Genomic DNA, 23311 nt, shown 5'->3' with positions numbered 1-23311 from the left:
ATTTTATCCAACACTAACTGGCAGCAAATCCTAAAAAGCAAATATGGACAATAAAAACACTTAAGAGAAACACCTGCTGTTTTGTTCCCATGAGCGAGCTCACCTACTCGCAGAGAAAACTGCACTCCCTAAATGCTGCTGACAATGTAAAATTGCAGAACAATAACACGGACACAATAAAAACTCAGAGTGCACCCGCCGATTCATCAGGGAAAGCAGGATATTTAGGATGACTGTGGGATAAAATTATAGCGGGTTTAAAAAAAAAAAAGGTCACGTCATACTTTGTTCGAATTTCCGAACCATAGCCACAGTCAGGAGGACAATCCAAAGAACAACAACATGTGCACTCAAATCACTTGCCACATGAACTTGGGACATCCTAATCAAAAGCCATGACTATTAACATGGCGCTGCCCCTCCCTTTTATAACTAGCCTATAGTATTCTCAAAACACTTTCCACAAGATTTGAGTGTTGTCTGTGGGAAATGGTGCCCATTCAACCAAAAGAGCTTTTGCATGGTTGGGTACTGATGTTGGATAAGAAGATCTGGATTACTATCTAGATTTCAATTCACCCATTCTCTGAAATATCTGTAGATTGTAGGGAACGTCTCCCTCACTGTATGTGTGCATCAAATGTACTTTACATCTCTCATTTTGATGAATACACACCAAAATGACTTGCTACCATGCACATAACTGGCACAGTTTAATAATACAGTATACATTAAAAAAAAAAGAAAGAGAAGGCCTGGCTCACAGTCTCCACTCCAATTCATCCCAAAGGTGTTCTATTGGGTTGAGGTCAGGTCTCTGTGCAGCCCAGTCAAGTTCCTCCACCGCAAACCCGCTCATCCATGTATTTATGGGACCTTGCTTTGTGCACCGGTCTAAATCATTTGGTGGAGGGGGTATTATGATGTGGGGTTGTTTTTCAGGGGTTAGGGTTGCCCTCTTAGTGCCAGTGAAGGAACTCTTAAGGCGTCAGCATACCAAGACATTTTGGACAATTTCATGCTCCCAACTTTGTAGGAATAGTTTGGGGATGGCCCCTTCCTATTCCAACATGACTGCTCACCAGTGCACAAAGCAAGGTCCATAACGACATGGATAAGCAAGTTTGGGGTGGAGGAGCTTGACTGGTCTGCACAGAGTTCTGACCTCAACCCGATGGGGTGAATTAGAGGGGAGAATCCGAGCCAGGCGTTCCCGTTCACATCAGTGCCTGACCTCACAAATGCAATTTTTTTGGTAATATAGTGCAGCTGAACTAAAGTTCTGCAATTTTTCGCTGTGAGCAGGCAGATTTTGTATTGCAGAACAGACGTGCAATATCTCTTCTGCAACAAACTACACTTACCTGCCTGTTTGCAGTGTCTCCCGGCATGTAAACTGAGCTGCGCCTGACCAGCCCAATCCATGTGTGCCGGAATGACAGCATCTAATGCCAGCCAACAAAAGATGGCCAAAAGCTAGTACAGAAGATGGAAACTTCCTATGAAACAGTCCTCCTCGGTCTCCTCCCCCATTCCATCTCTTAGCAATCAACTTTTTTTTAATAAGCACTTATTTGTGCTGTAAAGCAGCACTTTAGCTCACCTAGGCGAGACCTTGTCATCACCCTTGGTGTGTGTGAAGATGTGCACACACAGGTTTTTGCCCGTGCACAAAGATTGCCAATACTAAAACTGGAAACCTTTCCAATCCGTGTGTGTGTGTGTGTGTGTGTGTGTGTGTGTGTGTGTGTGTGTGTGTGTGTGTGTGTGTGTGTGTGTGTGTGTGTGTGTGTGTGTGTGTGTGTGTGTGTCTTTTCCAAAGCATGCACGCAGATGCGCCGACAGGCTCTGCCAACACTCGAAGGCCAGATACAGCCCACGAGCCCATTTGCACATGCGGCATAATGGGGAAACACCATTCACAAAGAGGAATGAAGATCCACTTTTTTTTTTATTTCATAATCTTTATTCATTTTCAACATTCCTTTACAAAATAAAAGCAAGAGAAACATTCTCTATAGCACGTGTAACACTTATTACATCTTTACAAATACAGTAATACTATTGTGAATAATAAAACCTTTAGAAAACGTTCCTATCCATGATGTGTCAATAATTCTTCTATCTAACCCCACTTTTCACTCATTGCTCAGATATTCCTCCTTCCCCTCCTACTTCCTCTCTCTCTACCCGACTTCCTCCTCTCCCATGCCTCATTCTGGATATCTCATTCTATCCAGCCAGGGTTTCCACATCTTTTTAAATTCTTTAAAATTTCCTCTCCTCAAATATATCACCCTCTCCTTCCATATTGCCTCCATGATTACTAACTGCCAGTCCGCTACTGAGGGGGCATTTTTTGCTTGCCACCTTTGAGCTAACAATTTTCTTGCCTGAAACAGACATCTCAGTATTACTTTATTTATATGTCGCGATCTTCCTATTGCTTCACCCAGGCCCAGCACACATATCCTGGGATCCCCTCTGATCGCTACACCGAATGTTTCATTCAAGGTGATAACAATCTCTGTCCAGTAGCGAAACAATTTTGGGCATCGCCAGAACATGTGAGCCAGGTCTCCAGACTCTTGACATCTAGGGCATTTGTCATCTGCTCTGCGTCCAAAACTAAACAGTCTTTTTGGTGTATAATAGGCTCTATGTAGCAACATTAAGTGTGACATCTTCTGGGCAGGCGAGACTGAGACTGAATAACCATCCTCCAGTATTTTCCTCCACTGTTCGTCCGTAAATATTCCCAACTCCTCCTCCCATTTCCTTCTACATTTAAACCCTTCTGGGCTTCCTATACTTCCTTCACATATGACTGGATATACATCCGCTATAAATCCTTTTGTCCTTACTGGGGCATTTAATCTACTAAAAATAGGGGAGTTATTCCACACAGGACCTTGCCTATTAAATTGTTTCCCTAGAGCATGTCTAATTTGAAGATATTTATAAAATGATTGTTTTGATATATCAAACTCTGATCTTAAAGCGCTAAATGTTTTTAATATTTTCCCTGTATATAACTGGGCCAACTTATCTATCCCTTTAACTTCCCATTCTTTATATACCCCTATTTCTTCCATTTCCTGCAGGTTCCGGTTATCCCACAATGGGGTGTACTGAGTTAAGCCTCCCAGGCCTTTAATCGCCTTAACTGCCTTCCACACCTTTACTACTAATTTTATTGTAGGTATTTTTTTTGGGGGAAATGAATTTGCCTCCAGAGCTTCTACCATATTCTTATGGGGTGTCTCCATTAATATTAGGGCCCTGCTAGTTCCTCCACCCATCTCTTCACTCATTTCAAAGTGTTGTAATTGAGCAGCTAATAAGTAGCTCCTTGGATGTGGAACTGCCATTCCTCCTTTTCTTGTAGGTGATTGCAAAGTTTGTAGAGAAATCCTAGATACTCCCCCTTTCCATATAAGTTCTCGAAATAATACCTCTATTTTCCTAAACCACATTATGTCTACCCAAATCGGGGAATTATGTAACATACAATAACTGAGGCATCCATACCATTTTAATCAAATTGCATCTCCCTGCATTCGATAATGGGAGTCTTTTCCAGATTTCGATTTTCTTTTTAAATTTAGCTATTAATGGAACCAAATTATCACTTATATATTTATTAGGATCTCTTTGTATGTATATCCCCAGGTATTTCATGCGCTCCACTACTTCCAGCTGCGCACCTGTCCCTGGGCTTTGGGCCCTACTTTTATCCAATGGCATAAGAGCTGATTTTTCCCAGTTTATCTCCAGGCCTGAGAACCTCCCGAAATCTGTAATAAGTTTCATCCCTTGTCTGAGGGACTGCTCTGTGTCCCCCAGAAAGAGGAGAATATCGTCCGCATATAGCGCTATCCTCTCTTCCCTCGTCCTCCTTTGGAAACCAACCATATTCCTACTAGATCTAATTGCAATAGCTAATGGTTCTATTGCCAGGGCAAAGATCAGGGGTGACAAAGGGCACCCCTGTCTTGTCCCCCTCTCTAGGAAAATCCTATCTGAATATTCATTATTAACCCTAATTCTAGCACTAGGGCCGTTATACAGGGTTTTTACCCATGCAATAAGATTAGGGCCAAACCCAAATTCCCTCAGTACCCGCCAGATATAGGGCCATTCTAAACTATCGAAGGCTTTAACATATAAAAAGCATTTTTACTTCTGTGTTGCTGTTACAAAGAGTCCCCCCCAATTCCTGTACTGCAGACAACCTTTTTACAAGACAGGAAGTGAAGAAATCTCTCTAATAAAACCTGACAGAAATGTATAATAATCTATCCTCATATCAAAAACTGAAACGTTTTGGCTATAGATAAACTTCAAATCTTTGAGCATATTTATGAAAATGTGCTGGCTGCACACATTCATTATAGTTATAAAAACATAACAAATACACACTCTGTGAATGTGCCAGCCATGACAACATGTGCTGGCAAACCCTTTAGCGTTAGAAAGGGGGCCTACAAAAAAATGTTGTATGCCTCAGCAATTACCAGCCTTGTTATGAATCCCCTAATGCCAAATGGTATGGGAAGCACGTAGGCAGGTGCAGTCTGCTTTTTCCATTGCAGATGGTGTCTACAGTTGGAGAGGAAGTCAAAAGGAACATTGTTTCTCTGTGGTTTCCTGGGTCACTGGGGAAGCTGTCCCATTGGATGCTGGCCCCCCCATTTGACTCTAGCAGCCATCATGGGTCAGTGCCTTTTAAGGCTCTGGCTCCTAGATTCGGGGCACATTTTGCAAGTGGGTACAGTAGGGACAGGTACCCCACACATGGAAGGGGCAGAATTAGAGGAAGGGAAAAAGTTTCCCAATGAGAAGAGAAAGCGTAGGGCTCAAAATTTTTGTGGACATCTGCCTGCTTGGGCACCAGATGGCCAGACCACATTCTTCCCCTCTCTACACGCTGCTTGACCTAAGAGTGTTCCTGGCTGGGCTGTCTTCCCACGGGGTTAATCGGAAACTGTCTTTGCATTATTTCAATACAAGTTCTTATGTCGCACTGGGACCATGCATGTTATTGTCGCTGCAACCCACCTACAAGTAGGTAGGCTTGACAGCCCCTGCCTTGTAAACAGCTAAAGGGGTATCTCAGACCAACTGACAGCTCATCAAGAGTGGATGAAAGAGTTAAATGAAACTCCCACTGTGTAGAAGGCACTATTCAGTGCCTTTATTTACCTTCTCCACTTCTGCTCATTGCCCTGTAGCAACCCGAGTGACCCCAACAACTCAAGTATGAAGCACATGTACATACTTTACCTGCACCACAACATCAAGAAACCAATCATCAGGCACCAGAGCTTTGACAGAAGTGAGCGGACACCTACTTGACAGAATTCAGGGCTGGCTAATGCATAGACATTTGCTGTTGCAGCAGTGCAGATGATGGCAGAAGGCAGGAGTGGGTGAACAACGGGAGTGTGTAGTTCAGGTATAATATTTAATACAGGCTCATAATACAAAAACAAACACACACTTGGTTAAAAAAAAAAAAAAAACACGTCAATATGTCCTATACTGGAAGCTTATTGTCTGGGATCTGAAATATAACAGCGCTAAGTGAATTTTAAGGTGGTGTGACCCTAGGGGTCCCCCGTGAACTCACTGACAGTAATATCATTTCTGGTACAAGCAGTACAGAGCGGGATGTGACTGTGTCCCTGGGATCTCGATGACCTAACTAATAGCACATTTGGTACGAGCGGTATGCGATGCAGGGTACGATTAGAAAAATATGTAGCAATGATGTTGAATTCATACTGCTCTTCACTTGATAAATTCCTCCTGCCATGGAAGGCACAATTTCACCTACGAAGAGGGAAAACTGTGTTCTAACATATGCAGATACATTTACCGAAGAGGTGTTTAGAAGTATTCCATTCTAAAATTGTATTTAGGATTGGATTGGCATCAATATATCTTACAAATCCTTATACCAGTGTGATAACTCATAGCTAGAAGCAGATGTCCTCCAATTCCCATGATGCATACAGCTATTTGGCTACATTGTAAGTGACCATAATGCCCCAATACCAGTATACTGGCTAGGTTTCCAGATTATCAGCTTTCAAATATGTATTACTTCATGACACATTCTTTATCCTTCCTTATCCTTTAGCACTCTGTAAGTAAGAATGTTAGTAACACGAGACCAGCACACTCACACACATTCAAGCAGGCCCCACTGCTGCTGCAGAAAAGTACAAAATGCTGGGACAAAGCAACAGAAAAAGAGCAAGAGGAAAGTGAAGCTGATAGCACAGGGGTGTGCAGGATACCTCTCTTCCTCGTCCCTGGATGCACTGTGCTGTTCAAGTACGTCACCGCGCTCTTCTTACGCTGCAAGTAAAAAAATAAAAGTCTATTGGCATTGTATTAACATCAACTGTTACAGATAAAGAAGACCTCCAACCTAAAACAAAAAAATCATATATAAAACTTCTATTGACAGAGGGGTTTGGTATCTGAAACAACACTCACATATTATGCTAAATCAGAAAAACACTACTTTCAATTGCCTGGCCTCCTCAGTAAAGGAATAAGTTGTTTATGCATGCCTTGGTTTAAATGGACTTTGCTGGTATGTTTGATAATCCAGCTAATAGACAAAAAACACAGAGGTCTCAGTTTGCGCTAGCACCATCTTGTCCCTCAACAGTACAATAAGAGAGCCTTCATTATTGATTGAGTTTCTGGCTTTGATCAGTTATAGGGACAGGACCTGAAGTTGTCAAAGTTAGAAGCCTTCTTAAAGGCTAAGCTTACCTTTAAAAAAATATTTAGCATTTATTTATTTTTACTTAGGAGCCTGTAAAGTATTGCATCCACAATCAGAAGATCCCGGGTGCAATGCCAGGTTCCTGCAGGCTGTCAGTGCCATCTGCTTGTACCTGAAATAGGGGCAGACAGTTACTGAAGTCCTTGAAGATCAATGAACTACAAGAATGCTCACCAGCACCCTCGAAGTTCATTGAGAATTACAAGCTGAAGGGGCGCATGCGTGCGATCACGGGATATGGCTGCCTAGTCCCTGCGCTCCACGCCACCAGACACTGCATTCCCGGCTGACAGAGCACTACTCCCCCGCAGACACGATCTACTGGGCCCCTGGGACAGTGATCACCACCAAGCACCCGCAGGTATGTACTGCTCGCAGAAAAACAGAATCAAAAACTGTCTTTGCATTATTGCAATACAAGTTCTTTGTATTGCAATACAGACCACATTCTTCCCCTCTCTACACGCTGTTTGACCCAAGAGTGTTCCTGGCTGGGCTGTCTTCCCACGGGGTTAATCGGAAACTGTCTTTGCATTATTTCAATACAAGTTCTTATGTCGCACTGGGCCGTGCATGTTATTGCCCCTGCACCCCACCTACAAGTAAGTAAACTTGACAGCCCCTGCCTTGTAAACAGCTAAAGGGGTATCTCAGACCAACTGACAGCTCAGAAAAACTAAACTTAAACAGAGCAAAGCTTCTCCTGCAGTGGGAAAAGGCAAGATGGCACCCGATCCTCCTGAGCCTGATGACACCACGAGGCTCTCTGCAGCAGGTCCAGTTTCCCCTTCAGACAGCCTGCAGCAATTCCCTACAGACCCGGTAAGCCCTGACCTGCATAACTCAGATGCAATGCTGGCCAAGTTCCGTTCCATTGTGAGAGCTGAAATCTCCACAGCCTCTCGCAAGCTCTCCTCTGATCTCATGCGAGGCCCTAAAGAGCTAGGCCACCGCACAAATCAGTTTGAACAACGGATGGATTTACCCACCACAGTGCTAAAGGGCCACGAGGATGAGGTTGACAAACTTAATGCTGAGCTTGAACAGCTTGTGTGACAAGCTGGAGGACTCTGAAAACAGGGCCCGCAAGGACAATCTTAGAATCCGTGGGATTCCGGAGGTCATTACCAACCTGCAAGGCACGCCCACCACTTTCTTCCTTCCAGGAATTGGCACCCGAGATCCCGTTGGAACATCTGGAATTTGACCGCATTCATAGATCCCTTGCACCCAAACCTACAGATGGCCCTCCCAGAGATGTCATTATAAAGTTCCACTTTTACCACACTAAAGAGAGACTCTTGTAAGTGGCGCGGGAACGTCCGGATATCTCCTTTCAAAACCATTCTCTCCAGCGGTTTACGGATCTATGCCCAGTCACGATCGCAAAAAGAAGGAACTTGAAACCATATCTCCAAATCCTGCAAACCCAAAATATTAAACACAGGCGGGGGTTCCCCTTTAAGCTTTCTTTTTCCCCATCGAGGTAGCCAAGTTCAAGTATCCTTCTTGCCTGATTTGAGATGCCACTTTTAGGACCTACAACTGGATCTCTCTCCATCCCAAGAGGAATTATCCTCCTTGTCCTCTCACCCACAGTTGGTACAGCCTCCTCGCAAACCATTGCAGACATCCCAACAAGGCTCCCAGGCCCTCCATTTCCTTCAAGCTCAAAGCTTCCAGGATGTCCCCAATGGCTGAGAAACTGAACTTTCTTGAACTCCAGGTTTTCACTTCAACATGGGCCTGAGTTATTTCTCAGGCTTTTTCCACATCGTAGCCCACTTTGGCTATGCTTACTGAGGTTGATTACATGTTCATGCATTCACTGAGAGGCTCCCTAGAGCTGCATTTTATTTCTTTAATTATTTTGTTTACTATTTTAATGCACACGATTGTTACCTTACTTTAAAAGTGGCCGAGACTGCACAGTGTGGGACCGCCACCGCGGGTCGCCCAATTTGATAGATGGCGACCGGGGGAGGGTGGCCCACGGTTGAGGAGTTGGCTGATGTCTCAGATTCATCCTTGGCCAGTTGTCACTCATTCAGGTTAAAGGTCCACTCCATGCCCTTTTCGGTCTATGGACCGTGACCTTATTCTTTCTGGCCATCATGGATGACCTCTGACCTACCACCCAGATATTGCACATTCTCACTGGTTGATTTGATTTACAACAGTTGCCTAATAGGTAGTTGATATCAGCACCTAAGTTGCTCAATTTCTACACCCCCGCACCCTTGCCCGGGGAGGCTGTAATGGGTCTAACCTAATCTTGTATTTGAGCCAGAAATGACTGTTTTCTCTTTAATAGTTTGTGTCTAATAGATTACGTTATATTAAGTGCTCATTTTTATTTGCTTTAAAGGGTTAAGTAAACCAAATGGGTCTGGTGGACCACTGCGCCCCCACGGTGTCATCACGTCCTAGCCAACCACCAACCTCTTGGTGGGTCACCAGACCTACGATTGGTTGCACTATTGCTTTATCCAAATTTTTTCTCCAGAGATTTCCTCGGCCTTATTGTGCACCTCTTTCGCTCTCTCTTTCACTACCTCCAATTTCTTTCCCCACGATCTCTCTTCTCTGAGTCTGCAGGGGTTGCCTCCGGTGACAATGGTAAGCTCTTAACCGCTTTTCCACCATGACGCTACACTGGCTGTCATTAAATGTTCAAGGTATATACTCACCACAAAAAAGGGTGAAAGTATTTATGCATCTTAAACAACGTACAGATATAGCATGTCTACAGGAAACAAATTTTTCCCTCTGCCTCTAGCCCCAAGTATTTTGACGGCCAATACCTCCAGGTGTTTATGGCTAATGGCCCGACCATAGAGGAGTTCTGATAGCTTTATGCAAATCGGTGTCTTAACCGCATTAACTAGATAGTAGACCCCGATGGTAGATACTTCCTGCTCACGGGTACCATTCAGGATGCAGAAGTTACCATAATGACCTATTATGCCCCCAATTCTAATCCGGGACCCTTCTTATCCCATGTCTGCTCCCTATTGACAGCTCACCAAAAATGTACCCTGCTTTTAGGACGGGACTTGAATGTAGCCCTGGATCCTGTACTGGATAAATACCCTTCAGAAAGAGTGGCTGCCTCAGCTGCAGCAAAAAAAATTTCCCACTCCTTAAGCTCTCATGATAAAGATTACTACTCTCACCCACATCATTCTCACTCTAGAATCGATCATGTGATAATGTTTAGAAAACATTTCCCTTTAATAGATTTGGTGTCTATGCTTGCGGCCCCTTGGACAGACTACGATCCCCTTCTTGTGGTCTGCCAGTCCTTAGTGTATAATCCTCAAGAGTCCTCATGGATCATGAACAAATCGCTATTATCTCTTTGCGACATTCAGGAAGATCGGTTAAAAATTTCCGTAGAATATTTTCTCCTCAACTCCGATTCTGTCTCCTCCCTGGTGACCCTGTGGAGGGCCTATAAGGCTGGGCACAGGGGTCATATTATCCAGGTAGCCTCAAAACACAAAAAAGAGAACGCCAAAAGCTGCAGAAAACACTGGAATCCCAGCTGGAATACACTTCCACAACTTTTAAACAAACCCCCACACCTGCTAACCGTAAACTTTTGGACCAGGCTCACAGAGTTAGACTAAGGCCGCGTACACACGCGGGGACTGTTCGCCCAACTTTGTCCGTCAAACAGTTTCGGCAAACAGTCCGCTCAAACTTAGCATGGACGGACATGGCCACACACGACGGACGAACAGTTTGCTGAAACCGTGCGCGATGACGTGAACGGCACGTACGACGGGACGAAAAATACGACGTCCTATACACTGCATTATAACTTTCGGCGTGTAAATCCTTTCTGAGCATGCACGGAACTTAGTTTGACGAACAAGCCTACACACGGGCGGACTGTTCGCTCAAACAAGGTTTCAGCGGACAGTTTTACGGAATTTCCGAAAAACCTTGTTCGTCAAACTGTCCGCTGAAACTGTCCGCTGAAAGCCCACACACGAGCGGACTGTCCGCCCAAACACTGTTCAGCGGACAAAGTTGGGCGAACAGTCCGCGCGTGTGTACGCGGCCTTAGGTCTCGCCGATCAGGCAGAGCATGCACTGCGCTGGTTTCGCCAACATTGGTATATTAAAGAAAACAAACCAAATGCGATGCTGACCAAAAGGTTACGTGCTTTCAACCCCAAACCCACCCCTATTACTTTATGCACCCGACATAATATAATTACTAGCAACCCGGCCCGGATACTGGACGAGTTCAGTCATAGACTTGCTACTTTATACTCTGCCCAAGACCTCACCAACAACCAGGATATGGCAGACTATTTGCAGCGTATTTCGCTGCCCACCATATAAGGGCACATATGGACCTTATATGACATCCAAGAATCTGAAGTCCAACAATGTATTAAAGACTTAAAAGTAGGGAGGAGGCCAGGCCCTGAACAGCTTTACAGCACTTTACTATAAAGTTAGTGGACGTGTTAGCCTCTCCCTTGACGGCCATGTTTAATTCCGTAAAAAATGGTCAGAACTTCTTGCCTAATATTCTCACGGTTAATATAGTTATGTTGCCAAAACCTGAACATGATCACTCCTCATGGGCAAATTTCCGGCCTATATTTTTAATTAATGTTGACATGAAGAATTTTGGCCAACCGTTTGAACTCCTTCCTCCCCCGTTTAATTAAAAATTACCAAGTAGGGTTTGTACCGTAGAAACAGGCAGGGGATGTCATTAGGAGAATCATTCAATCGCACCACCTTGCCCATAACTGCTCCCTGGAAACTAAGGCCTTTGACACTTTGTCCTGGCCTTAGCTCATGACAGTACTCAGCCACTATGGCTTTGGCATTTCCTTTCTAAGTTGGCTGGCAGCACTGTACGATGCCCTCAGGCTAAAATGAAATACTACGGATTTGAATCCTCTATTTTCCCTGTCCAGGGGCACTCGACAGGGCTGTCCGCTTTCACCTCGTTTGTCCTGGCTATGGAACCGCTGGCGGAGGCGATTCGTTCACATCCAGATATAAAAAGGTATTGAAGTGGTGTGTTCTGCTCATAAGATCTCCTGCAGATGACATCCTATTGACTATGACAGCACCCAGAATCTTGATGCCTATTTTCCCTTTTGGAGACCTTTGCATCTCTTTCAGGACTACACGTTAACATTACTAAATCTAAGGTGATGTCCGTAAACCTTTCCTCATCAGAGCTGATCTCTCTAAAAGCTAATTTCACATTTTAAAGAGGAAGTAAACCCTGATGAGTTTACTTCCTCTTTCATTCCCTGCAAATGCAAAGCATAATGGACTACTATGCATTGCATAGTAGTCCATTATGCGTCACTTACCTGACACAGGAGCCAGCGATGTCACCGATGTCCCCTGTAGTCCGGAGCATCCATCTTCTTGGTGGGGTCACGCTGCTCTGCCGCTGTCATTCGGCGAAGCAGCGATGACGTCACTCCCGCACATGCGCACGGGAGCCGACACACGCGACATCTTCGTCGTCATTGTGCCGCGTAGACAGCAGTGCCCGTCTTTCGACAACTATCTCCTAAACCGTGTAGGTTTAGGAGATATTTCTTGGACCTACAAGTAAGCCTTAATCTAGGCTTACCTGTAGGTCAAAGTGTGTTGTAAGGGTTTACAACCACTTTAATGGCTCCCCTCATTGCCCTATCTGGGTACACATTTCACTCCAAAATATGACGGACTGTACCAAGACAATTACCCTCCTCTCTTTAGAAAGATCACTGACATGCTATCCTCCTGGTCCCACCTCCTGCTATCCTGGTTCGGCAGGATCTCTGCGGTTTGTATGACCTACCTCCCGAAACTATTGCATCTCTTTCGAGTATTAATAGTCCCGATCGCCAACGCAAGCTTTTGAAATTTATCTGGGGTTCCACACGACCCAGGATCAATAAGCATGCTCTGTACGCTCGGCGGATCAATCTTCAGGCTCACTACACGGCAGCAAACATAGCCCCACTATCTCACCTTCATGACATATATCAAATGTCACTATGGGCCATTATTGATCTGGTCAAATATCACCCCATTCCCATTTCCTCTGTACCCTGGCTCCCTCCCCCAACACAAAACAGCCACGTGGGTTTGGGCCTTGTATGGCACACTCTCTTCCCCTATGGGACTTTGTTGAATCCTCAGCAGGACTACTATCCCCCACTTACCATTACTGCATTTTACTCACTGCCCTTTATTTCCCCCCAGCTGTGATAATCCTAAACAATTCTCGTGGTGGACTGATAATGGACTCACTGACGTTCATTCTCTGTTCACCCCTACGAGAATAATAACATTCAATGTTCTCAGATCTTCTCACGATATCCCCCTTCAGGAACATTGTAGTTACCTTCACATTAAGCACTTCCTCCAACAACTCACAAAGGCCCGACCTACCCCATACACCTTGACCCCCTTTGAAACCATCTGCAGGGGTAAACCCCATTCCCCGGGATTAATATTTTAATTTTCTCCTCAATCATTTCCATCTAGGAAAGCCCCAGTGAGATTGTATCATCTCCAATGGGAGAGAGACTTGGGTAAACAGTTGGACCTAGAGGGTGGGCAGAAATCTGAGCTCTGCTGACGTCACAGAAGTCGGTCCAAGCTATAATTCATCACAACCATGGAGTCGGAATCTGCCAGATCCCTGGACTGACACCCAGCTCAGCCTCTCAGCGAGCCGCTGAGAGCTTGAATTGGCAACCCCCACCCCCTCCACAGGCCAGCACTCCAGTGAGCTACTGACTGACAGTCTGCAGATCTCTGCTCAGGGAGCTGTGAGAAACGAGCGATCGGCAGTGTTTGATCACTTGGTTCTCAGCATAGAGGCACCAGGGGACAGATGCAGCATCGAAGCAATGCTGCATCCACCTAGGCAAGTATGATTGTGCAAAAAAAAAAAAACACAGAAAACCATTATTTTACGTCATTACTAAAACAAGTAATAATCCAATACACAGACAATTATTTAATATGATTAAGAGTAGATAGATTTATATAGTCTTAAAGATAAAACTGGCCCTTTGAAGGCAACCATATTGCTGATGCAGCCCGTGATGAAATGAAGTTCAACACCCCTGCTCTAATGGTCATACTTACATAGTTACATAGTTACATAGTTACATAGTTAGTAAGGTTGAATAAAGACACCAGTCTATCCAGTTCAACCTAAGTGTCTACAATTGTCCCTATCCCTGTACATTGCACATTCACATCAGTCCCTACCCTCAAGGAGCCCACAATCCAAGGTCCCTATTCATATACTAGGGCCAATTTTGGACAGAAGCCAATTAACCTACCTGCATGTCTTTGGAGTGTGGGAGGAAACCGGAGTACCCGGAGGAAACCCATGCAGGCACAGGGAGAACATGCAAACTCCAGGCAGGTAGTGTCATGGCTGGGATTTGAACCAGCAACCCTTTTTACTGCTAGGTGAGAGTGCTAACCACTACACCACTGTGCTGCCCACATCACATTACATTTTTTTTTTATTATTTTTTTTTATATCACATTTGATAATCAAAAAGAGCCAATTCAAAGTAAAAGACTGAACGTGCAGTTAATATTGCAACCTTTGGTAATATGTGCAGTAAATACTGCAAACAAGATAGAGGTGTGTGTGTGTAAAAAAAAATAACACACACGTGTTATCTTTGGAATGTATAAAATAACAGTGTGGTGCACTGGCCAGTTGATTAAAAGAAAACAATGTATCAGTGTGGTAATGTTATGCTCTTAGACCAGGAAAGTAAATGATCTGTTAAAGCACTAGAGTGAGATTGGATTGTTCTTTGAATGAAGGCACAATAAGGCCTCCTCCACACAGCCATTCAGCCACTTACACCACATTTCAGCAGTGAGAATAAGCCGATTCTTGCTGCTGGAATTACAAGTACATCAAATTGCAGAAGCTGCTCAGTCTGTAAAAAGTATTTGGCCTTTTTTCCCCCTCTGTTTTCACCTGGTGAGCACATCTCCTATATTAGGCCCCTTTCATACATGCAGACCATTCGACCATTTTTCATCCATCCATGACGGATGAAAAATGGAAATCAATGCATTCCTATACTTTGATCCGTTCTCATCCACTTCCATCAAAAAACAGATCGGACGAAAAACAGATGTAAACAGACAAACGGTCTGTTTTTCATACGTTTTTGCACTGGTAGTGGATGTATGAAAAACGGACAAATACGTCACCTGTTTTGACGTGACCAAACTGATAAAATGAACGGTCTGCAAGGGGCCTTAGAGTGCCTCCACACTGGATAAAAGAGCACAGGGGGCACATTTGGACAGCAGCACTGTTGATTTGGGGGAGGGAGTGTCATGCCGCGTACAGACAACCTGAGTTTCTGGCAGAAAATGTCCGATGGTCTTCCCGACAGACTTTCGACGAAACTATGACAGACCTCCGAACGAAGACCGTTCCTTTTGAATGTGATGACGTATGACGGGACTAAAAAAAGGAAGTTCAATAGCCAGTAGCCAATAGCTGCTCTTGCGTCATATTTGGTTCATCGGACCAGCATACAGACGAATGGTTTTCCCGATAAGAATGGAGTCAGTCGGACAGATTTGAAGCATGTTCTATTTCTAGGTCCGTCTGAATTTTTTAAAGAAAAACAATCGGCTATCCCACACGATCGGACTATCTTATGGAATGATTCCATTGAACCTATTCTGCCGGAATGTCCAGTCATGTGTATGCGGCATCAGATGTATCAACTGATTTAGATACACTGGCAAACTTAAGCCAAACTCCAGCTCACACTTTGTAAGCAGTTACAGAAATTCTTTTTATTTTTTTGGGAGGGGGATAAAGGTTTTACATACATTAATAAAACGATTCACTGTAAGCACCCCAGCCAGTGTTGATTTTTTTTTTCTCATTCCTATAACCGATACATCTGCAAGGGAGCTTGCACTTTTGAAAAGCAGACTTGCTGGTCAAATTACCAGATGAAAATGAAGGAAAAAAAACCTAAAAAAGAAAAACCAATGCAGCCATCACAGCTAAAAACCGGTAAGCCGCAATATAATAAGGGTTTGATTTTGGGTTTAATACCGCTTTAAAGAGGAACCAAACCCAACGATTTCTCAAAAGAGTTGCACTGAAGGTATGTCATGAATGAATGAATGAAAGAGAACTGCCACGGCTGCTTGTTTTCTAAACCAAACTGTTAAGCCAACAAATGGCGGACGTCACATGTACAGCACCATAGCAAATGAAGATCAGAGGCCAAGATGGCAGCATCCGCCTTCAGGGCTAGTTCACACCACTGGAAAGCAGTCAGGATGAGATCCAAATGCTTTTCTGCATGAGTTTTTGATGTATTCCAGTGCATTTTTGGTGCGGTTAGGTGCATTCCAGTGCGTTCTGGATGTTTTTTACAGTGTTCCAGTACAGTTCAGTGCAGGAAAATTGTTCTATTTGTTTTTCTAGAACTGCAAGTACTGGTGTGAACTTTGTCATTGAAAACCATATAACCTACTTTCTATGCGTTTTTAATGCAAAAAAAAACGCACTGGACTGAATGTGGTGTGAACTGGGCATTAAAGTATTAAAGTATGGTTCCGGATTACCTGCTATATAAATTACACTATACACATCCAACAGTCCTTTAACAGCGAATGAAAACAGAGGAAGAGTTAGATGGGGGAAAACTGACAACTTTACAACTTAGCTCAAACATTTAATCATACATTTTGAACGGTCGGCACAGTGCACAAACTATGTTCTCTAGAACTAACAAAATATGAATTGCATCCATACACCCAAAAAATATATACACTCACCTCAGGTTCAAATACTGCCCCACTGTACACTGGGTTGGCGGTTGTTCTTCTTTTTCTCTCTTGTCTTTTACTTTGAATTTCTGATGGTCAGGGGGGAAAAAAATGACATTTGGAAAAAATGTATTAACACGAGTCATGATGCAGTGCAGTTATGTGAAATTCAGTAGTGTACAAAGCTTGAATGTAAAATACACCAAGAATTGAACAACCCGTGAAATGCTGCATGGCACATCACCCTATGCTTCCTCATTCATCGCAGGGACTCTGCTGGTGAAAGGTCTGTGCTTCGGCTCTCAGATTTGCACACATACACAGCAGCACTTAAAGTGTTCGTAAATTCTTACATGTACCCAGTGACGTGACTGACCTCAGGTGATACAGAGATGAAACAAATCCTACTACATAAGTTGTGTCTGTTTATCTGCTACCTCATCCTCTACATCCATTCAAAGTGCTTTATTATAAAGGTGGTCAGAGTTCAGAAAAAAAAAAAAAAAGAAAGGAGGGCAGAAAGCTGATGTCACACTCTGTAAAACTCAGTGAGGAGACCTCTGATTGATAGGGAAGGGACACACACCCCTACACACAGCACACAGGAACAGAACTGAGGTGGTCAATCAGCTGGACGTCCCTCCGCTGTCACCATTTTTCTCTTGGTGTCAAGAAAACCTGTCAGAAAAAGAACGAGGCAGCAGACAAAACGACACTTAGTGCTCTTAATTGAGATAAGCACACAATATAGAGGGATATGCTTTGCTCATAGTTCATGTCTGAGGTTTACATCTACTTTAAGGCTCTGGTCTACCTGTCCACTGGTACATCAAGGTGGGTGGGAACAGAGGTAAGGTTCAGGAATAAAGCCTCCTCCACAGGGACAATTTAGAAGGAAAAATAAATAAATAAAACACACACAAAAACACTTGCAGAGGTAACTTTTTCATGCAGGATTCTAAAAGCACGTATATTTAAGATTATACAATTTATTAATCATTTAAAAAAAAAAAATCCACATGACACAAATAATACACAAGACAATTTAAATAAAACGAGACACCACACGTGATACCCCCAAGAGGTATTATACCATATATTGGAATATCTCTGGACTGTACAATCAATGTATCCATGTATACAATTCTTCAAAAGGTAATAACAGTCTGTACCAAACCAATTGAGTCGGTTCTAGTGCCTGCCGAGGGTAAGCAGCTGCGGCAAGATACCGGAAACAATCGGGTGTACCCAAAGTAACCACACCTGCCATGGACAATGACACTCCACACTCCCAGCAACATAGGCAGGGAACAGGGCCCAGCCTCCACAGCTGGGGCAGCCGCACACTCCAGCCGAGCACAGCATAGCCAACCAGGAACGCCGTGTTGTCAATTTACAGTGTGCTTTATTCAGAGAACATTGTAGGAGTTTTTTGTTTGTTTTTTTATTTTACCTAGCCTGAACCCCTTTTTACCATTCATTTCTAGGTCCCCTTTTGGAATTTAGGACCTATAATCACAGTACTACTAGTTTTTTTTCTACACGTCTGTGTAAGTATATACTTGTGGGAATATAGATATACTTAAAAGGGTATTTCACCAGCTAGAACATATACTTACGTGTATTGTAAACTATTTCAGCTACCCTGTGTGTCCCCACACTCTGGCAATATGAGCCGTTGTTGTGGCCGACTTGGGGTGTCCCGGACAGCTCTTGGGATCAGAGCTGAAAATTTGGGGTCCATGTTGAAAGTGAGTTCTACTGACATTGAAAGCATGTCTTCACGTTGATCTTACAGTATGATATATGTGTACAATTTAAACACAAGATACATTCTTATCCAATTAGATATTTCAAGCTCCTGAAGAAGCGACTTTGTGGTCGTGAAACATGTTGAGCAAAATTTTTACTCATAGATGAGGACAAGTGGTACACCCCCACCTTTGAAGAATTATATACATGGATACATTGATTGTACATTCCAGAGATATTCCAATATATGGTTTCATACCTCTTGGGGGTAACACGTGGTGTCACATTTTAAAGTGTCTTATGTATTATTTATATCACGTGGATTCTAGTTTTTTTAAAATGATTAATAAATTGTCTAATTTTAAATATACGTGCCTTATACGTGCCAGTTCATTATTAATGTTTTGGAAATGGTATTCATAGATATCGGGATGTGGCACATGATTTACTCTGGTGCTCAATAGCCACCTACCGGCACCATATCAATATTTTTCTCCTCATGCAGGGTTCTGACAAATATATTACAAGAAAACTCCACTTTTGTTTAAAATTAAAGGGTTAGTTCACATTTACCAACAAAACTGCATATGCAGATAAAGGTTGTCTGTAGGTAGAAACAAAATGTGCAGCTTTGACTAACGTTGAATAATGCCTTTGCTATAGGTGTAAGTCATTTACATAACTCAAAGCCTGACCTAAAAGCTCCCAGGACGTTGTTAAAGAGAGGCACAGCTATCAATGCTCATCTTCACGGGAGTGACTGTTCAAACTCTGAGCTACAGCATATCAGGGAGAAGAAAACGCATGCGAGCAATAGCTAGGCCTTGCTTAGAAACATCCTGAGCATTTTCAGACCAGGCTATATGACATATACAATGCTGTGGAAAAAGTATTTGCCCCCTTTTTGTTTTTTGCATGTTTGTCACACTTAAATGACTCAGATCAAACAAATTTTATTATTACAAAAAGATAACCTGAGTAAATACAAAATGCAGTTTTCAAATGAGGATTTCATTTATTAAGGCAAAAAAGCTGCCCAAACCTGCCTGGCATTTATGTGAAAAAGTAATTGCCCCCTAAACCTAATAAATGGTTGTACCACCATTGGCGGCAACAACTGCAATCAAGCGTTTGCAATAACTGGCAATGAGTCTTTCACATTGCCGTGGAGCAATTTTTGGACCACTCTTTGCAGAATTGTTTTAATTCAGCCACGTTGGAGGGATTTCCAGCCTGAACGGCCTGTGTAAAGTCATGATGCAGCATCTCAAATGGATTTAAGTCCGGGCTTTGACTAGGCCACTCCAAAACCTAAATTTTGCTTTGTTTGAACCATTTGGAAGTGGACTTGATGTTGCGTTTTGGATCATTGTCCTGCTGCATAACCCAAGTGCACTTGAGCTTGAGGTCACAACATTCTCCTTTAGTATTTTCTGGTAGAGATTAGAATTCATGGTTCCATCAATTATGGTAAGTCATCCAGGTCCTGAAGCTGCAAAGACCGAACCATCACGCTACCACCATCATGTCGGACTGTTGGTATGATGTTCTTGTTATGAAATGTTGTATTAGTTTTATGACAGATGTAATGTGACGCACACCTTCCAAAAGTTAAATTTTTGTCTGATCAGTCAACAGAATATTTGCCTACAAGTCTTGGGAATAATCAAGATGTTTTTTGGTAAATATGAGATGAGCCTTTGTGTTTTTTTTTGGTCAGCAGTGGCTTTGGTCTTGGAACTCTCCCATGGATGCCAGGTTTGTTCAATCTCTTTCTTATTGTTGAATCATGAACACTGATCTTACCCAAGGCAAGTGAGGCCTACAGTTCTTTAGAGGTTGTTCTGGGTTCTTTTATTACCCTCCTGGATGAGTCATCATCATGCTCTTGGATTGATTTTTGCAGGCCGGCCACTCCTGGGAAGCTTCACCACTGTTCCAAGTTTTCTCTATGTGGATAATGGCCCTCACTGTGGTTTGCTGGAGTCCCAAAGCCTTAGAAATGGCTTTGTACCCCTTTCCCAACCCGATGCATGCCAGTTACTTTGTTTCTCATCTGTTCTTCCATTTTTCTAGATGGCAGCATGATGTGTTGCTTTTTGAGATCTTTTAGCAGACAGCTTCTATGCAAGTGATTTCTTGATTCAACAGGTCTGGCAGTAATCAGACCTGGGTGTGCCAACTGAAATACAACTCAGCTTTCGAAAAAATTTCGTTAATCGCAGTTCATTCATGATTTAGCAAGGGTGGCAATTACTTTTTCACACAGGGACAGGCAGGTTTGGACAGCTTTTTGCCATTAATAAATGAAATCCCTCATTTAAAAACTGCATTTTGTATTTCCTTGGGTTATCTTTGTGCAATATTAATATTTGTTTGTTGATCTGAGTCATTTAAGTGTGACAAATATGCAAAAAAAAAAAATCAGAAAGGGGGTAAATACCACAGCACTGTATTTACTCACCGACCACTTTATTAGTTACGCCTTGCTATTACCAGATTGGACCCCCTTTTGCCTTCAGAACTGTCTTAGTTCTTCGTGGCATAGATTCAACAAGGTCTTGGAAACATTCCTCAGGCAGTTGCTGACGATTTGTTGGGTGCACATCCATGATGTAAATCTCCCAGGCAGGATGGATCCATGCTTTCATATTGTTTACACCAAATTCCAATTTCAGACCCTACCATCTGAATCTCACAGCTGAAACCGAGTCTCATCAGACCAGGCAATGTTTTTTTCAATCGTCTATTGTCCAATTTTGGTAGTCCGTGCGAATTGTAGCCTCAGTTTCCTGTCCTTAGCTGACAGGAGTGGCACCTGGTGTGATGGTGTGCTGCTGTAACCCATCTGCTTCAAGGTTCGATGTGTTGTGTGCGTTTAGAGATGTTATTCTGCATACCTTGGCTATGAGTGGTTATTTGAGTTAGTTGCTTTCTATAATCTCAAACCATTCTCCTCTGACATCAACAAGACATTTTCCGCCACACAACTGCCGCTCAATGGATATTTTCTCTTTTTCTGACTATTCTCTGTAAACCCTAGAGATGGTTGTGTGTGAAAATGGCAGTAGATCAAACGTTTTTTAAATACTCAGTCCAGTCCGCCTGGTAACAGCCATGCCATGTTCAAAGTCACTTAAATCACCTTTCTTCCCCCATTCAGTTGCTCAGTTTGAACTTCAGAAAAAAAAAGTCTTCACCATGTCTAGATGCCTTAATGCAATGAGTTGCTGACATGTGATTGAATGATTGGAAATTTGTGTTACCAAGCAAATGAACAGGTGTACCTAATAAAGTGCGCAAACCCCCCCCCCCGCCAACAATGCCTCAAATACAGGAATTACATTTTTTGAGAATACTCCTCCTCCTCCTCCTTCTGAGGCTTGTCTGCTAAAGGAATGCAGACACCATAGCTTCCCCATTAGAAGACATAGTATAGTATACATGTAAAGTAGTGAATACATAGTATAGTATACATGTAAAGTAGTGAATGTGACATTCATTGCAGGTGAATCTTCTACATATAACAAATATGTTTTAAAAGATAATGATTGCTTCACAATTAGTCAATGTTTCATGAATGCCACATTTATAGCTTTTTAAATATGCCCCATAGCATGTACCAAGCGGTGGTTAAAACAGGCTGACCCTCCCATTCTGAAATCAGTCTGGAAAGGACATGCTGAAACAAACATTAATTTCATCAGGACACTAAAGGGTTTGAAACTGCAATAAAGTTTTCTAAAATCCTTGCAGTGTAAACGGATTACCCAGAAAGGATTTTTTTTTTCCATAATAAAAGTAGTGTTGCACTTTAAATAATGCCTAACATTTTAGTTTTGTTGAAACATATAGCTCTGCTTTGGCAGGCCATTGCAGCTATAGTAAAGCATTGCTAAGGTATACATATACAAGAACTGTTTTGTGAAAATGAAAGTAATAGTAATGGCAGAAGGTTTTTTATCTTCATGCATTAAGATAAAAACCTTCTGTGTGCATCCCCCCTCAGCCCCCCTAATACTTACCTGAGCCTCTCCAGCGATGTTGCACAAGTATCTCTCCTGCCCGGGACAACCCTCATTGGATGAGACAGCAGAGCGGTGCCATTGGCTCCCGCTGCTATCAAAATTAGTTCGCTAATCAGGAGAGAAAGGGGGTGGGCCTGGGCCACGGCTCCGTGTCTGAACGGACATAGGGAGCTGTGACTCGGCTCAGGTGCCCCCATAACATGCCACTTGCTGTGGGGGCACTCAACAGGAGGGAGGGGCGAGGAGAGCCGAAGAGTGACCCGAGAAGAGGAGGATCTGGGCTGCTCTGTGCAAATACACTGCAACGGAGCAGGTAAGTATGACATGTTTTTAAAGCAAAAACAAAGATGAGATTTTGCCATATGTATTGGTAAAAAAACTTCATGTAACAAGGACTCCTCCCTCCCAAACAACGTTTTATACACAAGGGCTGAAGTTGGCATACTAAAAAGTGTACTTCCTGGACTTACCCTCTAAGTGGTCATATGTAAGCAAACCTAGTGCCATCATGAAGGCGAGTTTCTAAAATAAATGGGAGAAGAATAAATGTTAACAGAGTTGGAAAAATCATTGAACTTGCCTCTCCTTGCCTAGGAAACTTTCATTGTGACCCTACCTGTGGGTTCTCCTCTCGTTTTGGCTTGGAGGCAGGTGGCACTGTCGTACTGCTTTCAGTTGGCTTCTCTGGTTCCACCTGAGTTTTAGTCATCTGGAGGAAAAATAAAGATGTCAGCATCTGATAGAACACACAGGGGTAAAAAAAAAAAAAAAAAAAAACAATAAAAACACAGGGACAGTCGCTGCCAATTAGCATCCTTCCTTCATTTAAAAGAAAACGGTCATATTCTTGTGACAGCCACTTCATTGTTACTCCCGTTCTGTAAACTTATCTTTGCACATA

General features: G+C 43.0%; 1 protein-coding gene across 7 annotated transcripts in view; it reads right to left on the bottom strand.

Moving 5' to 3' along the window:
- The window catches only part of PHF21A (PHD finger protein 21A), a 213189-nt gene that overhangs the window by 22863 nt on the left and 167015 nt on the right, over nucleotides 1-23311 (bottom strand). For all 7 annotated transcript variants that reach the window (XM_077461841.1, XM_077461830.1, XM_077461822.1 and 4 more), the window contains exons 9-12: nucleotides 23027-23119; nucleotides 22881-22932; nucleotides 16640-16719; nucleotides 6306-6366 (exon numbers count right to left, since the gene is read on the bottom strand). In XM_077461841.1, the coding sequence (XP_077317967.1) occupies nucleotides 6306-6366; nucleotides 16640-16719; nucleotides 22881-22932; nucleotides 23027-23119 (286 nt within the window). The remainder of the gene's footprint in view (nucleotides 1-6305; nucleotides 6367-16639; nucleotides 16720-22880; nucleotides 22933-23026; nucleotides 23120-23311) is intronic.

This window comes from Lithobates pipiens, unplaced genomic scaffold (assembly GCF_037356315.1).
Source record: "Lithobates pipiens isolate NorthernLeopardFrog02 unplaced genomic scaffold, aLitPip1_a1.2 Scaffold_10, whole genome shotgun sequence".
NCBI lineage: Eukaryota > Metazoa > Chordata > Amphibia > Anura > Ranidae > Lithobates > Lithobates pipiens.
Note: the sequence above shows the minus strand (reverse complement) of the source record. Positions and strands in the feature narration are given on the sequence as shown.